At 42.3% G+C, this 17,564-nt stretch overlaps 2 protein-coding genes across 3 annotated transcripts; both read left to right on the top strand.

The window, feature by feature from the left end:
- The first annotated feature begins 1,928 nt into the window (after window positions 1-1,928).
- LOC122776836 (isocitrate dehydrogenase [NAD] subunit gamma, mitochondrial-like) lies at window positions 1,929-6,769 on the top strand. Its single transcript, XM_044037578.1, has 10 exons — window positions 1,929-1,937; window positions 2,003-2,100; window positions 2,680-2,795; window positions 3,425-3,485; window positions 3,682-3,814; window positions 3,916-4,049; window positions 4,596-4,698; window positions 5,026-5,172; window positions 5,949-6,104; window positions 6,185-6,769. The coding sequence occupies exons 1-10, from the start codon at window positions 1,929-1,931 to the stop codon at window positions 6,302-6,304; spliced, it is 1,077 nt and encodes a 358-aa protein (XP_043893513.1). The 3' UTR covers window positions 6,305-6,769.
- A 1,900-nt stretch (window positions 6,770-8,669) lies between these two features.
- On the top strand, window positions 8,670-16,947 carry LOC122776710 (vasopressin V2 receptor-like). Of its 2 annotated transcripts, none has more exons than XM_044037376.1 (7): window positions 8,670-8,835; window positions 12,337-12,611; window positions 12,710-12,955; window positions 14,771-14,917; window positions 15,032-15,323; window positions 15,717-15,935; window positions 16,355-16,947. In XM_044037376.1, the coding sequence occupies exons 2-7, from the start codon at window positions 12,342-12,344 to the stop codon at window positions 16,537-16,539; spliced, it is 1,359 nt and encodes a 452-aa protein (XP_043893311.1). In that variant the 5' UTR covers window positions 8,670-8,835; window positions 12,337-12,341; the 3' UTR covers window positions 16,540-16,947. The 2 variants fall into 2 exon arrangements, with proteins under 2 accessions (XP_043893311.1, XP_043893310.1); XM_044037375.1 differs by lacking the exon at window positions 8,670-8,835 and adding an exon at window positions 9,456-9,740.
- The last annotated feature ends 617 nt before the right edge of the window (window positions 16,948-17,564 follow it).

Raw genomic sequence — 17,564 nt, 5'->3', positions numbered from 1 at the left:
GTTTGGTGAATGAAAGATGACTGAGTGATGTTAGTCCAGAGTGGTGTAACAGGTAGATTGGTTTATGATGTATCTTTGTCGCCTCCTGGTGGTCGCGTTGAGCTCTGAAGAAACTCGGCCGGAGATTGTCTGAATTTTTTAATGGTATAATCACTCTTTGATGCACAACATGTATGCAGCAGCTGATATAAACAGTAATAGTTACATGTTTAGCCCTATTGTATTCGTATATATTCTTTTTATATATATATATATATAAAGAATATATATATATATATATATATATATAGATATATATATATTTATACATATATATATATATATGTGTGTACATATATATATGTTCGTATTATTCTCTTATGTTGTGCTTTGATAACGTCACATTACGATCAAAGAACATAATGCATAATGAGTTTAAATGTGAGCGCGCAGCTCGCTCCACAGTCAGAATGATGATGATTGTCCGGTGTTGGCGCCCTGTATCCGGCTCCATGAAGAGCCTCAGCAGCAGCAGCCGCTCGCTCTGGGTAGGAGGGCAGGAGGACCTTCACTTCCACAACATACGCTTTACCATATTGTACTTCGATGTTTTTGATAACTGGTCCCAGCAGAGATATAGATTATTCACAGCTGAATAACTAATTTAAGGGATTAAGTGTTACAAACTATCCAAAATCTCTCAGCCCTGGTACACACTGCTCAAAAGGTCGGTCAACACCTGCACCTGCATGAGAGACATTTACTTTTCTGACCAGCAGGCGGCGGTATTCTGTATTTGTTATTGAAAAAGGGAACCCGATTTATAGTCGTATTCAAGTCAAAATGATTAGTCTAAATTAGGTTAGTAAGGTAATCATAAGAATGAGCATTACAGTCATCTCTTATTGACATGGACTGTGATGCTTTGATGAAATCCTTGGAACATAAACTGCACTGAGTGCATTACATGTAGGAGGTTAATGTGGGCAGCAGGTCTACGATAGACTTGAAATTGTACCGATACAACAGTCTGGGCATGGACAATGATGACCAGAGAGTGACCAGAGAGTACAAAATGCAATGGTGTATGAGGGGCCTACACAGCATGTAATGAATCTTAGCACACCATGATAGACAGCATCCAAACAAGAGAAGAGACTGAGCAGAGGCATTTATGTCAATTATATCTCCATAATCAAGAAGAGGCAAGAAGGTGGCAGTAACAAGCCGATTCCCAGTCTTCACAGAAAAACAGGATTTATTTCTGAACAAGAAACCCAATTTTAGTTTAAGACATGGAAATGTCGCTGGGTGACATGAGATCTATGCGATCCATGAGATCATGAGAAACAACACTATACTGAGAAGCACAGAGAGAGAGTTGTGTGAACTCATTTGACAATGGTTTGAAAAGTAATAGACGTTTGTGAAGATTTAAAAGTTATGCACTTTTGAGTTAAAAGGATTAACCTCCCAAATGAACTTGAAGACCATCTATCCATCTTCTTCGCGGGGGTTGCTGTGCCAATCTCATCTGACATAAAGTGAAAGGCGGGGGTACATCCTGGACAGATCGCCAGTTTGAGGACGTTGTGTAGATCTTTTTTTCGGATTTTGCATTTGTTTCTACTCCACAACTGACCACATGTCTCCACAGGTTAACTGTGCTGCCTGGAATAAAAGACACATGTCCACTCATGTTGTAAGTTGCAGAATGAGATAGCACACAGTGATTTCCTTACCTCAGGAACTCTTTCACCAGATGCACAGTCCATCCCCTGACTTGACCTTTTAACCCCACTGTTTCAACTAACATCCCAAATGTCAAATGTCTTAATCGCATATACTTCTTTGTCCTACTAACTACACTGTTGTCTCTCCTTTATTCTGCACCTTCTCTCCATCCGCCCACGGCAGACCATAGTGAGTATGTCTGCATAAAAACCCATATGGTCTTTGTTTACAAAATATACTGTATATACATATACACAACAGACTGTAAATGTGTGTGTGTGTGCTTTAGCCACCCCCTGCGAGGTATGGAGGCAGACACATTGTGACACTGATTCCTGGAGATGGCATTGGACCAGAGCTGGCCGACCATGTGCAAAAACTATTCAGGTGAGATTTCAATCCATTCCAAAAGCAACACAAGTCTGTACATAGAACTTTAGAAAGTAATTAAATAATAAAAGCATATGTTAGACGAGAGGTGGATGGAAAGGGACAGCGTGCATCAGTGGATATGACACTTATTTAAGAACTGTTAAAGATAGGCTATTTCAATGCTTACAACATACTGTCAGTCATACTGATACAAGACTGTAAAAGCTCCATGAAATGACTGCCTTTTATAGCAATAATTAAAAATAAGAATACCATAAAATTACCGGATTATAATTAGAGTTAATTATTATGATTACAATTATAAATAGTTGAGTCATGGAAGATCTCTCTTACACACACACACACACACACTCACATACAGTATAAGGTACTCTATACAGTACATACAGTTGTATAAAGTACCTTTAAGGGGATGCTTGAGTAAAAGTGCAAGTGTCACAAGTGTAACAAAGATAGTTAGAGGAAAATGTAGTGGAGTAAAAGAAAAGGTACAGAAATGTGAATTTTGCACTTAAGCACAGTAACAAAGTATTTGTACATTAGTCAGTAACTACAAAGAGTCTCTACTCTCAGGTTCTGCTGCGTTCCAGTCGATTTTGAGGTCGTCACCGTGGACTCCACCATGGCCTCAGAAGATGACATCAGTAACGCCATAGTGGCTGTCAGACGCAATGGTGTTGCACTCAAAGGTCTGTGTTTCAATAATGCAACATGTTCTATCAGCAAGGGCCTGGAAATGTAGTAAATGTAGTCTTAACTTGTGCTTGTATACAACAAGCGTTGAGTCTGCAGACATTAGACATTAGATTTTCAGGTATTTTGTTCACAGAACTATAGCACAAACTGGAATTCTGACTGTGTAAATGTGAATTACTTATGTATTTATGGATATTATATAAGTGCATTTAAAAAAAAAAAAAGCCAAGAATGTTAACCTGTTGGTGGCGCTAGAGGAGAACTTACCATAGTAAGAGTTTAACAGAATAATTATGTTTCATCCTCTGGTGACCGTTCAAATCAAACCACCCAGGTGAAAGAACATCACTCCCATCCATACAAAGACAATGAAAATGTGTTGTTAAAATTTATTTGAATATCTGTAGGGTCAAAAGTTTGAACACACTTCCTCATTCAAGTAAATAGAAAGGTGTGTCCAAACTTTTGACTGGTCGTGTATATTCCTAAATTGTACAGAGAAAATGATGAAACATGAAAATAATTACTTATATTACTAGTTAAGAATAAACACAATGCATATGCCAGGTTTGAAAACATATTCATGGTATTTTGTCATGTCTTGTATTTGTTATTATTACAGGCAACATCGACACCAACCACAACTTGCCACCTTCTCACAAGTCCCGGAACAACTTACTGCGGTGAGTCCACAATTTCTCTAACTGCACCTTTGTAGTTTGCTTCATTTGGTCCAGACCAAAATGGAGAATAGAGCAAAAAGGAAAACAAGATAAAAAGGATTACATTACACTGCTTGTGACCCATCACGATGTATCCCACACATTTAAAGCTCCAGTATGTAACTTGTCCTCTTAGCCGTTCTTTGTCTCTCTGCAGCACTCGTCTGGATCTCTATGCCAATGTGGTGCACTGCCAGTCTGTGCCTGGAGTGAGGACACGTCACAGAAACGTCGACATTATGATCATCAGGGAGAACACAGAGGGCGAGTACAGCAGCCTGGAGCATGAGGTGTGTGTGTGTGTGTGTGAGTTAACGTTCCTCTTCACTGACCTGTGTCTGTGTGCAAATCACAACCTCACCTCAACCTCTGTCTCTGTCGATCTCTGCAGAATATACCAGGGGTTGTTGAATGTCTGAAGATCATCACCAGAAAAAAATCTTTGCGCATCGCGGACTATGCATTCAGAACGGCTCGGGAGAAAGGACGCAGACGAGTCACCGCTGTACACAAAGCTAACATCATGTCAGTTTTTCAGCCTGAGCCTGGCTTCCTTTACACCTCGCATTAAAATGTGTTTCCTGTGATCACATTGCAACTATATACAGTATAGCCTGCCCACGACAGGTGTAAACACACCCGTGCATTTCCATATCCGTCCCCATTGCATTTCCACTTTTGTTTAATGTGGTCGTTAAACAAAAGTGGAAATGCAATGAGTCTCCAATGCGTCTCCGTCCCCCCCACAACAACTACGTAAGCTCCGAGCACAGCTAACGTGAAAGTGATGACAAAACTGCACAGTCTCCTCTGCTTTTTGTCAAAGAAAAGCAAAGAGAAAAAAAAAAAAAGATGCGATGCTGTAGTCTGCTGCTGGAACTCTTTGCAGAAGAAGAGGGGGAGGTGACGTAAGGAGGGCATGACCGTGATGATCAGTTAGCGATCAGATCCTGATGTGGACACTGGAGACGCATGTTAATACCAGGTCTAAAGGGAACCTCTAAGTCATCGTTTTTTCTATGAAAGACATGAAACATTTTAATGTGCGTGTGTTTGTGTTTCTCGGATCAGAAAGTTGGGTGACGGCCTCTTCCTGGAGTGCTGTAAGGAGGTGGCCAGCGGTTACCCTGAAATCAGCTTCGACACTATGATTGTAGACAACACAACTATGCAGGTCTGCACACTGTTGTACTGCTGTTTCTATCATGCATGCTGCATTCATATCATCACTATCATCATGCACAGTGAATCACGTGGTGCGATATTAAAGGTGGTACAGTAAAAATGCGTATAACAGTCACCATTAGCATTTAAAACGGTTACTGCAATCCATCAGTTCAAAGCCTTTTTAGAGCATGAAGGTTTCTGAGAAACAGTTATGCAGATACCATCTCACAGTTATTCTTCAAGGCACCTGTCACCTGATTCATAACCCTTTAAACTGTAAACATGTTCTGGGGCTATACATCACTCCTACTACTACTTACTACTACTTGTGTAGCTTGTTTCCAGGCCACAGCAGTTCGACGTCATGATCATGCCAAACCTGTACGGAAACGTTGTGAGCAACGTGTGCACCGGGCTGGTCGGAGGACCGGGCCTGGTGCCCGGGGCAAACTATGCAGAAGACTATGCTGTGTTTGAGATGGTGAGCGGATCCACATTTTTCTTTTAGCCCCTTGAGCATAAAAAAGCAGAATACAGTATGGTGAATTGAAGTGAACAACAGTCATTTTGACATGTTTTAACAGGACAATCACAGGTGCTACTGGTCAGTGACAGCTCTAAAAATGAGAAAACACTAATATTTTTGAAAAACTAAAAATGTCATTGTTATTTATTTGGCAAATAACAAACCTAATTCACCTTTTTATAGCCAAATTTGAGCCGACTCACTATTTAAAGGGCCACGTCACCCAAAGAATATAGTTTTTTATACATTTCCAGAGATAAATGTGTAATTCGATCATCAGACAGTGGATCTGAGATACACGTCTCATTCCCACAACAACAGAGGAAGTTGGGATTGAAAAAAATAAATAAAATGTGACAAAAAGTCAACGTCCAAGTCACTTTCTTCAAAGAAAATAAAAGGAAAAAAACAATAAAAAAAAAATTGATTTAAACAAACACATAATTGTTGTTAATGTAGGGCTGCAGTGGCTTTAGGTGGTGATCTAATACATTTGTTAAGGACTATAAATAATATCATGTGAGTCAGGACAGTGTGTCAGTGAATCAGCATGCACCCCGGAAACTCAGGAAGCCTAATGGAACTAACTCCCCATCATTAATTTGATTATTACCCCTGAGATGTTCCTGTTGTGACCTGTCAAAATGGCAACTATGCAAGGAGTCCATTGAGGCCTGCAGTAACATTAACAAATGAAATAATTAGACATATGCTCAATCAACCGTGTGTAGGGAACCAGGAACACAGGGAAGAGCATCGCTAACTGCAACACAGCAAATCCCACGGCCATGCTGCTGGCCTCGTGCCTGCTGCTCGACCACCTGAAGCTCCACGCCTATGCCAGCATGATCCGCGGAGCCGTCCTCAGCACCATCACAGACACTCAGGTACACATGCGCCCGCTATGTCATCTAATATTTCAAATATTGTACGATATGATACCGATTAGGATGCTCTTGCTCTCCAGCTGCACACTGCTGACCTGGGAGGCAAAGGTTCCACCTCCGACGTGGTTCAGTCCATCATGAGCGCCATTCAGAGCACCGGGCCGCACACGCTCGGCGCTTACAACAAACACATACTGTAATTTAGTTATGTAATGATTGCACTGTAAAAACAAATATCATTACTGTGTCCTAATACCGTATTTTAACATGGGTTTTTTTTTCTTTTCTGTAATTCATATTTAGACCATATTTAGAGCACATAACAGGATTTCCTCGTACAGTAACTGCCACAATAAAATACATACAGTGTTATATTGTGAATGATCTCAGATAAAAATAAGTTTTTTAATGTAGTGTGAAATTTAGTGTGAAAGCATGTGAAATTGTGGAAATCATTTGACAGTGTACTGCTGCAAATGTACTTTTTTTTAAAAAAGAAATTTCCTGTGCCGTTTAATGAGAGCAGTGGTGAGTTATTTAATAGAATAATGCCAAACTGAACTATAGTATTGTATATCTATACTAATAGAGGTCGATTAAGCACTTTATTGCAGTGGTTTCAATAACACCTTCCACTTTATTTGTGCATTTGAAATACAAATGAATTTACACAGATGACCTCCTTCTGTAATAAAGCCTGTTTCCTCACGTTTCCTGTGTGTTTGTGTTATCTGTATGAACGACATGCGTCGCCCACACGGACGACACGTTGACTCATGTGAACGGTCGGGGTGAAGGTCGGGAAAAATGTCCTTTACTCACCACATGATGGAACATGACATGGGGTCAAGGAAAGATTTGAAAGTGGATCCATGAGAAGTTAGGAAAACTGTGAAAATTGAGGTGCAAAGGGAATTAAAGTAGGCTTTTAAGAACAAAATGTAACCCGTGTGACATTTCACACGCTTCATTGCAGTGTGGGACCAATAAATCCCGCACACAGAAATGTGCACGCTCTTTCAGTGGATCATTGTGTCATTAAGCTATGGACATCTTCTGTGGTGAAAGGCTAAGAAGCTGGAGAGTGGAGAGGAGCCTTCTTTGCTCACACCTGACACACCTAAATGAGCCTCGCGGGCAGTTAGCAAGGATTTTTTGGATACAAAAGGCAAACAGAGGGGAATTGAATATATTAGTTGTTCTTCTGTTTAATGTGGAACCAGCTGATGAGCCCTGACACGTTACAACAAATACCCACTGAGCTGCACGGCAACAACAAGCTCAAAGCTCAGTACAGTGGACAGATAACATGAGACACTGTTCGTGGGCAGTGCTTTAACTGATAAAATGCCTTTGATAGAGAATATTGCACTACTATTATTTTCACAGTCACACATTTCACTGCAAAAATAAAACTGATCTGTTCATACAAAGCTTGATATACAGTATATTAATCAACGGAAGTCCAAAAAAAAGAGCAAGATTACACTGCACACACTGTCACTTATTTCTGACTCAATCCTAAATTTGCCAGGAATATAATAGAATCCATTTTTAGTCATTGTACAAGGGAAATTCATGATTCACACCAAATCTTTCTTTGATTATAATCCCAAACAAGTGGATTTAAAAGGAATGAATCAATACAATTACTGGTGCATCACTTGAGGTCTTCTACCGGAAAAGAATGGACTGCCAGAGAGACGGTCAATGCTTCTAATTATCTTCTCATTAGACTGCTATTGATCACATTCTAGTTTATATATATATGCACTTTGAAAGCAATTCGCAGAAAGAGCCGGTCTGTTTTAGAGAAGTATAGCATAATGCGACAGCCTCGTGTGTGTGTGTGTGTGTGTGTGTGTTGAGGTCACTCAGTGGGCCCCTTGATAATTAGAGGCTCCTTCAAATGAGGGAGCAATTGAGGGGAAGCAAACAGATTACTGCCCTGACAGAGAGAGAGAGAGAGAGAGAGCGAGAGGGAGAAGGAGGTGGAATGCAGGAGACATAAAGAGATGGAGGGGCAAAGGGGTGAGAAGGAAAAAAAGTACTGTTGAGAAAGTTGACTCTCCCCGTGTTGCTGCCGTCTCATTTCTCTCCAAAACTGTAGTATCCCATCTGTCACAGCATCTGACACAGGCTCTCTCCGCCTGTTCCCACCACCGCTCTATCACCGGCTGTGTGTGTGTGCGTGCGACAGGTCTTTGATCACCGTGGAAGGCCAATAGCAGAAATCTCATTTGATCTGCTTGTATATGGCTCACATGTGCACTTGTGTCCTGCACTAAATGGGGATCAAAGTAGGGCCAACGGCGACGTGGTTAATATCCCCAATGACTGAAGCAGGAAATGACATTAATTCGCAGACACAGCCTACGGCACGGCATCACGTCCTTTCATCAACACACCTGCTCCTCTCTGCTTGAGTAGCCTCACTTTCAATTTTTATCCCGCTTTTCATAAATTCACGTGAGGCAAGACGTGGGAGGAGGAGGAGGAGGCGGGGGGCGCTGTTTTTGGGAGGAGGGAGAGAGAGGAGAGAGGACGAGGGGAGAAAATGGACAGAGACGGGAGTCGGCAGCATGACTTAGCAGAGGTCACCCACAGACCAATGAGCAGGAGGAAAACACACACACAAGACACAGCATGGATGAGGCTCGTGTGTACAACAGCAGATCGGGTTGTCCTGGCTCCTACAGATGCTTCACAGGACACTGAGGATGAGAACATGGTGAGTAGGTCATCTACTACCTTTACTTGATTTTCTCTTTCCTCTTCTCTATGGGAATGAACATTTCTGGTTGAAAGGATATTGCTGTTACTTCTAATGAGGTCTGATGGCTTTTTGGAGCCAGGGAATGAGAGCCTTCATCTTCTGCCCTCCAGACAACAATGCAGCAATTATTGTCATGACAATATAATTGTTTTCAGTTTTTCCTGCAGTAAGAGAAAATAACTGTAGACCAACATGTGTTTTAAGGTGAAACCCTGTGGCAAACATTGATTGATGAGAGGGCCTCTATGTTCTCCTGCATGTTTGAAATGGGAGGTTGAGGGAATTGGTATTCGCTTAATTGCAGTGCGGGACCAATAAATCTCTGACACTGAAATGTACAGACTCTTTCCGAGGAACATCGTGTCATTAAGCCACGGACAGCGTCTGTGGTGAAGAGTTAAGACGATGAATCTTCATTCAGGAGAGCTTGTGTAGAGGAGCCTTCTCTGCTGACACCTGACACACCGAAATGAGCCCCACAGGCATTTAGCAAGGACTGCACAAAGGCAAACAAAAGGGGAATTGAATATATTTGTTCTTCTGTTTAATGTGGAACCAGCTGATGAGCCCTGACACGTTACAGCAAAAACCCGCTGAGCTGCACGGCAACAACAAGCTCAAAGCTCAGTGCGACAGCCTCCGTCTGCTCGAGCTCCAACTGTCTTTACATCCTGAGGACTTTCACATCCTGAGAGGACATGCAGTGCAGTTTTTCACCCATGTGTGGGATGAGCTGCCGATGAGAGCAGCTCTTTTTAAGACTGACTATTGACTGACTGACTTCAAACCTGGAAAAGCACCATCACTACCCTGTGACATCAGATATCTGGAGACGCACTGCCACCCTTCGCATTAGAGAGGTCAGTGTGACAGTGTAATGTACTCAATGTATTCAGTCTTGGGTCAGCAGGCCTGTGTCGGAAAAAGGTTCCTCACATATGGCATATGGCTCTACTCGCCTCGCCTCGCCACACCAGGGTTTAAGTAGCGTTTCCACTAGCACAGTACCTGGTACCAGGTAATATTTTTAGTAACTGAGGTTCCAAAAGTGTGCTGAGTAGGTACTATGCGATGATTGGTCAGACTGCCGGCCACTGACCGGCCAGAGTGCCGTCACAGGACAAGACGTCCCACACACAAATCAAGCCGAACAGCGCCGAACTGTAGATCAGTTAAAACTACTTAACAATCCTTAAAACGTGGGTTAATCTCCAACAACTACCAGGAGTCTGGTGTAAAGTCACTAGTCACTCGTTTGTGTGTGTGTGTCAGGAATAAAACGAAGTTACCGCAGTTTCACACAGCCATGCAGTGATAACTACACCCATGTTGGGTACTTATTGTAGTGGAGATGCAACCTAAACTGGTGGAAATACGCCAATAGACCGCGGATAAAAAATTGGACGTAGTCTTCTAGTTTCTACTCTGGAGCCAACAAGGAAGTAACAATACACCGAACAGCCACCGAAGGGCAGCTCTGCTGGTTACAGGAAGAACTTGATTGGAATGGAAGTCAAATCTACATCAGTAAACCTTTTACTAAAGAGTTAATGGTCTCATCTGCTAGTTTGAGGGGTTTTTCCCATTTTGACAGCACAGACAGATGTTCATTTTGAAAAAGTTTTTTTCCCATTTAGAAGACAAACATGAGTGGACACCTGGTGTGACTGACACCTGGTATCGTCCAATAGTTGACCTCGATGAACTTGAATCTCAAGGTGGGAATTCAGATTTTAGGGGGACGTCTCAACCACTTTCTACTTTCGTGGTCCCTCAACCTCTGAGTGAATGAATTAAATAATGTGTTGATAAATGACATCGACATCAGCTTTGTGAAAGGCCCTGGGACACAAAGTTTAGGATTTGCTGTGTAATCATAGTATTTAATTGGAGTAGCACTTTAGTAAAGACGCTTAGTGACGTTATTGTGTTTGCACTAACTCTATTTTGGATTGTGCAGTTAAATAATCTTTGACTTAGTAATTAATGTCGATCACTGGTGATTGTGAATTTGTTTTTCTCATTATCACTCAGTGAACACATGAGTGCAACACGAGGGGCCCTCTCTGCATTGTATGTACATTTCTGTGTGTGTGTGTTGAACTGTGAACGCACTTGAAAAACTGCTGTAAACATGTGTTACCACTTATTGTCTCACAATGAATGCGTTCATTGGGAAGTTTGACCCCACAACAGAGATGTGACATCACTTTTGGACGCAAACATGGAGGAATATACTTTGACACATGCAGAGCTGACACTTTGGGAAGAAACAGACCCGTAGGTGTTATTTACCCACAAACACTCACCTGTCCTAACCACTGACGTCATTGTATTATATGTTCTGTGATCATGTAATACAATTCTGGTTGGAGAAAGATGGGAATCATTTCCTGTGCAGAGAAACAAGCAGAGGAGAAAAGTCTGAGGAGTATGTGACAATTTTATGCTACTCTACATTTTCTTTTGATTATCTGAGGAAAGTTTTAAACATAAACCTTTGGTTTAGAGACAATGGTTTATTGTTACAATTTGCAGTGGAGTGGTATTAAAGGTCTAGTGTGTAATGTTTGGGATGGGTTACTGGCAGTGAATACTGAAATTGAATATACTAATGTACCTCTAAGTATGTTTGTTTAATCCTTTAAATCTATGTGCCTGTGTGTAGATTAGAATTAGAATAAATCAGGGTTACCTGGTTATTACTTTAGGGCTTAACTTGGACAAGCTCCTTCTTACATCTCTGACCTGAGCCTACCTCACGCACCCGCCCGCCCCCCTGAGGTCTTCAGGTCAGAGACTGTTAGCTGTTCCCAAAACAACTTTTAGGACCAGAGGAGATCCAGCCTTTCAGTCGGTGACTCCCAAACGGGCTGCCTTTAAATTGTGTGGATTCTTTTAAAAGGCAGCTTAAAAGTCCTTTATTCAAGCAGGCTTTTAGTTAGATGAGTTTTTATGTCTCTTTGAATATTTATTGTAAAGCACTTTGTGATTTTATATCTGTGAAAGGTGCTATATAAATAAACTTTACTTTCAGCAAGGGCCTTACTTTTTTATTACTTTATTAATCCCCTTAGGGAAATTATTTCTCTGCATTTAACCCATCCTAGAATCAGGAGCAGTGGGCAGCCACACTGAGTAGCACCCAGGGGTTGGGGTTAGGGTTACCTGGCTCAGGGGTACCACAGCCCTTATGACCTGGTGGGGACTTGAACCGGCGACCCTTCAGTAACAAGCCAAGTTCCCTTTCCACTTGGCCAAGGGCTACTTGTCTGTCTTTATGCAAAAGCCACCGTAGTTCCTTGTCACACAAAAGAAGGAGTTATAATCTGCAGCACCTTCACTAATTCTTATACACTGGACCTTAAAATGGAAATACTCAAGTACAAGTACCTCAAAATTGTATTCGAGAGCAATACTGGAGAATATGGACTTTCCATCTGTTTCCTCTCTTAGCCACTATGTCAGTCTCCATGGCAACAAACTCATACTCATCCATCAACCGCTCAGTGGTATCTGCGAGCCCAGCAGGTGCTAATGTCACAGCGTGGAAGCGTGACGACCTGCTGGCAGTGGCTGAGATCGTAGTGCTGGCGGTCATCCTGGTGATGGCGCTGCTCGGGAACGGCCTGGTGCTGGTGGTGTTGCTGCGGCGGAGACGACACCATAACCAGCTGCACCAGTTCATGCTCAACCTCTGTCTGGCTGACTTGGTGGTGGCTCTGTGTCAGGTGACTCACACACACCCACACACACACACACACACACACACACACACATTCACATATTACTTACCCCATTTTCCTTCCTTCCCGCCTCCACGTCTCAGGTGTTGCCACAGCTGGTTTGGGACGTGGAGGGACGCTTTCCCGGCCCCGACTTTCTGTGTCGTCTGGTCAAGTACCTGCAGGTCCTCGGCATGTTCGCCTCCTCCTATATGATTGTCGCCATGACGATGGACCGCCACTATGCGATCTGCTGCCCCCTGCAGGCGCACCGTAGGGGGGCCACACAACGCTGGAACAAATTCATAATGCAGGCCTGGGGTCTGTCACTGCTGCTCAGCCTTCCACAGGTAGGACGACAAATGTTGTGGAAATCCTCTGTCGCTTGTTGTTGGAGAATAATGAAACGGAGACTTCTGCCGGGCGACAAGAAAGGTCAGTCTGCACACGAGCGGTGTACTACAGCAAAACCTGACTACATTTAGGGCCTGGAAACGGGTTTAGGTGAATCTTTCCACACAGAGTCGTTTGCACTGAACATTTACACCTCGTCTGTGACTCTGTTTCTGTGCACTGTTTGTGTGTGTGTGCGTGCTGCGCTCACACAGCGCTTCTCTGTGTGTGTGTGTGTGTGTGTGTGTGTCTCTGCCCGCAGTAAATACAGTTAGATTCATCTCACTCGTGCGGCGGAATTTACAAACTTCTCGTAAAGTATTTAGGTTTACGACAGAAAGAGGCTAGATTTGTCGCTAGTTGCCTTTTAATTAAATTTCATTTTTCGCTGGGGGTCTGTAAAGTGGCTAAATATGCACGCTGTAATGGTACGGAATGTAAACAAACTGGGTTAGTTCATTCTGTCTCTTTGTTAGGGCGCCACTTACAGTCCTGTCCTATGTACTACAGCGTTAGGGGATGTCAAAATAGGAAGCCACAAATGGTTATCTGATATAATCTGTGGGGGGAAAACAGGATGTGGGGGTATCTCAAAAGACTCAATATCAAAGAGAGTTGAATTTACAATTACACAAAGCAGAGACATAAGTATGAACAGACATGAAGGTTTCACAACCCTAACCCTGAGGGTTTGATCATTGTTTGATAAAACTAATGATTGTTGATCAGCGTTTTCACAGGGAAAGTGGGAGCATATCAGCCGTGCCAGTAAAGCGAGACGAGGATGTGCTAGCAAATGTTTGTAATAAAACTCCATGAAGCACCCACAAATTTCGTTCTGCCCCATCAGGCTCGAGATAGCAGTGTGCTGGTGACAGAAGTCACACAGTGGAGCTTTAATCTTGTTTTTTTGAAATTTCATTTACTTAATCATTGACTTGCATAGAACCTGTCAGACCTGTCATCGCATGATGTGTTGTCATTTCGTCTTAACTTCTTCAATTGCTTGGTTTTGTTTTGAATTAGGCTTAACTGTTGGTTTTTACACATATTCATTTTTAAGCCTGTACAGTCATTTCCTCTGTTAAGTTGTGTATCATATATCAGCCTGTTCTACTTCAACATCCCTGCATTGCAACCCAAAAAATCTGCAGCAGTGGCTCTATCGTTTATTTAAAGGCGCAAACAATTATCTCATGTTTGAGGTGGCAACATTTCGAATTCAAAAGTCCAAACCCCTTTCTTCAGACTTCCCGCTGAAGCTATCACTCTGGTATAAAGTACCTAAAAGGGATTTTTGAGAAAAAGTAAAAGTAGCATAGCAGTAAATGACTTTGGTAGAAGTTAAAGTCACTTTTTATAATATTACTTGAGAAAAAGTCTTAACGTTTGTGACGTTTACTGTACTTATGTATCAAAAGTCATTTTCTGTATTAAAGTGAGGGGTAGTTCAGCGGTAGAGTGAGTCATTGATTCCCGGCTCCGCTAGTCTTCAGGCCACTTAACCCCACCTTGCTCCTAACAGCTGTACTGGCAGAGTGAATGGGTGTGAATGATGTGTGATAAAAGATGTGCAGAGTGAATGGGTGAATAACAACTCTTCGTAACGTACAGGTACAGTAACAAAGTATTTGTATTTTACAGGACAGGTGACTGACATTTTTCATTTTAGTGACAATGTATTGATTAATTGGTTACAATCTGGGTGTGAAGAGGATTTTAAGCGATATAGTAAAAACAGTACAGTACCTTTAACTTTCTTCTCTCCCCAGGTTTTTATCTTCTCACGTTCAGAAGTAGCTCCAGGGGTTCACGAGTGTTGGGGCACCTTTGCCGAGTCCTGGGGCCTCAAAGCTTACGTGACCTGGATGACTGTGGCTGTCTTCATCCTCCCCGTCCTCATTATCACTGTCTGTCAGGTAGAGAGAAGACGACCAGCCCACAGTGGAATTTACTCTTTACCTCATAATAAAAAACATGAAAAGTCACTGTGATGGGTTATTAGGATCCAAAGTTACCTTATGATTATTTAGGTGCGAATCTTCAAGGAGATCTACAAAAATCTGCACCTGAAGTCAAAGCGCCGCCTCTCCCCAACCTCCCATGCTCTGTCCAGACAGGACGGCCAGAGAGGAGACGGAGAAGGCAGCAGAGGGACGTCCAGTCTCTCCCTGTGTGTTTCACCTTTCCTGTGCAACAGCCCCGTTGGTGACACCACCAGCTTTGAGCACGAATCCACCGACCAGCACCGCCAAATGAGTCCGCTCAGATCCAATAGCATCACTTCACATTGTGATAATCACACCAACACTTCCGATCATCCTGGTAAGAGCCACACACACACACACACACACACACACAGAAGAAGAGTTGGTAGTGGTCTGTATTTAAATAGAGCTTAAATTAGCTGCTTTAGTTTTGCCATTCACCCATTCACGTGTCTTTTATGCCCATTCACATGCTGCCACATGGACAAATATAGACTTGCTCAAGGACAAATATAGACTAGCAGGGCCAGGAACTCGGTGGTACGAAAGATAACTCGACCTACCACTGAGACGGTGTGGTCTGAGTAGTTCAGGAAGTGCTGATCTCCTGGGATATCCATGCACAACCATAAAACTATCCAGTGAGCAGCAGATAAGGTGTATTCTGTGTGAAGTGAGGGTAACTGCTTTCAGTCCTCTGAAATCTGTGTGCTTCTGTGTGCCCCGTCAGCTGATCTACAGCACGAGGCAGTGCCCGCCTCTACAGCGCCCTCTCCTGTTTGCTACTACCTGCCAAAAGCCCCTGATGCCCGGAATGAAGAGGTGTCAGCGGCCATGTCCAAAACAGTGAGGATGACGCTGGTTATAGTGCTCGTCTACTCACTCTGCTGGGCACCGTTTTTTTGTGTCCAGCTGTGGGCCGCCTGGGACCCTGATGCCCCTAAGGATGGTGGGTCTCTCTCTCTCTCACACACACACGCACACACACACTTACAAATAATCCACAAATGATACAACTGCAAATGATCCTGCGGCGTGAAAGACGCGCAACGACACGACAAATCGCGTTCAGTGTGAACACAGCATTAGAACAACAGAGCATGTGCTTTACGTTTTGAAGCAGAAACTTACCATGCTAACGGAGCGTGACATCCTTTCTGGCGTGCAAAGGCCACCGTAGCTCCTGTACCTGCTTCTGAAAAGTGAGGAGTGAGTGGAGGAGTCCTCTGCGTGTTTCCATTGGATGTCGCAAACTTTTACATACTGGGCCTTTAATACCACATACCTGTTATTTGATATAGATTGATGGATTTCAGTAACACTCCTCCTCCTCCTCTTCTGTGTGTGTGTGTGTGTGTGTGTTTGCAGCTGCAGTGTTTACCTTGCTGATGCTGTTGGCCAGTCTGAACTCGTGCACCAACCCCTGGATCTACTCCTGTTTCTCCAGCAGCGTCTCTGTGGAGCTCCGCCTGCTGCTGTTCTGTCGCAGACTCTCGCAGCGCCGAGACTCTTTACCCAACGACTCCACCACCACACACAACTCCAACTTCTGAGCCACAGACACGTCTTCCACCACCTGCACGTCACACACACACACACACACACACAAATACACTACACAGAGTCTCTACAGTACTGCATCTTCACGCTGTGTGACAGAAATCATATTTTACCTTTTTATTTAATGTAAATGCTGTAAAATATGTAATATAGTATAGAATATTTCATATATGGAGTTGCTAGTAAACCAGGTGGTGATTTATTTTTAGTTACACTTTTGGAATAAAAAGAATAAATCATCAATTAGTGAGGTGTATTCATCTTTACAAATGGAATTGGAAAGTCTATAAATAATATAAATATATCCCGCAGTGTTTATCATAGACAGCAGCATTAACTATTTAAAGGGGTAATTGTGATAAATGTTTCATTTTTCCATCTAATGCATAGTAAATAAATAAATAAAAACATGTTCCTTCTGTTTTTTCCCCCCCAACAGAACAAAATAAATGCAAAAGTGTAGTTTTTAAAAGTGTTTATTCATTCATTCCCCAGTCATATTAACACTGCACACAGAAACAACTTAAAAACATACACTACGACTAAAACAAAGCTATTCTCCAGAAGCTTAAAATATTGTTTGTTGTTTTTAATCCAATAAAAATTTTCATTTTCAACGCCCCCCCACACTAAAAACTGTTGTACGTGGAATTGTGTCTTTTTTGTGTGTGTCAAGTGCTAGTCAATGTTGATTCAAATTCAATCAAGCTGACCTGTTCGCTGAAATTCTTGACTCTTAACAGAAATCTTGCAAGTACAAAGATAGGTTAATACTTCAGGTATAAATATTCTCACATTGCCATCAAGAACATCTTAAAAGATCCTTGAAATGATCACATTCAAGTTTCAACAACAACTTTCATTTTGGAATTAACCTGTCTAAAAAAATATTAAATGAATACTTACAGTTGGTTGTGGCAAAATAACCAGAACAGCTTCTTTTTTTCTTTTTTTTTTGTAAAACAAAAACAAAAAAACCAACACGGTTTTCATTGCTACTTTACATTCCCACAGGAAA

This window comes from Solea senegalensis, linkage group LG11, assembly GCF_019176455.1.
Source record: "Solea senegalensis isolate Sse05_10M linkage group LG11, IFAPA_SoseM_1, whole genome shotgun sequence".
NCBI classification, from domain to species: Eukaryota; Metazoa; Chordata; class Actinopteri; order Pleuronectiformes; family Soleidae; genus Solea; species Solea senegalensis.
The sequence above is the reverse complement of the archived record's forward strand: the minus strand, read 5'-3'. Positions and strand labels throughout refer to the sequence as shown.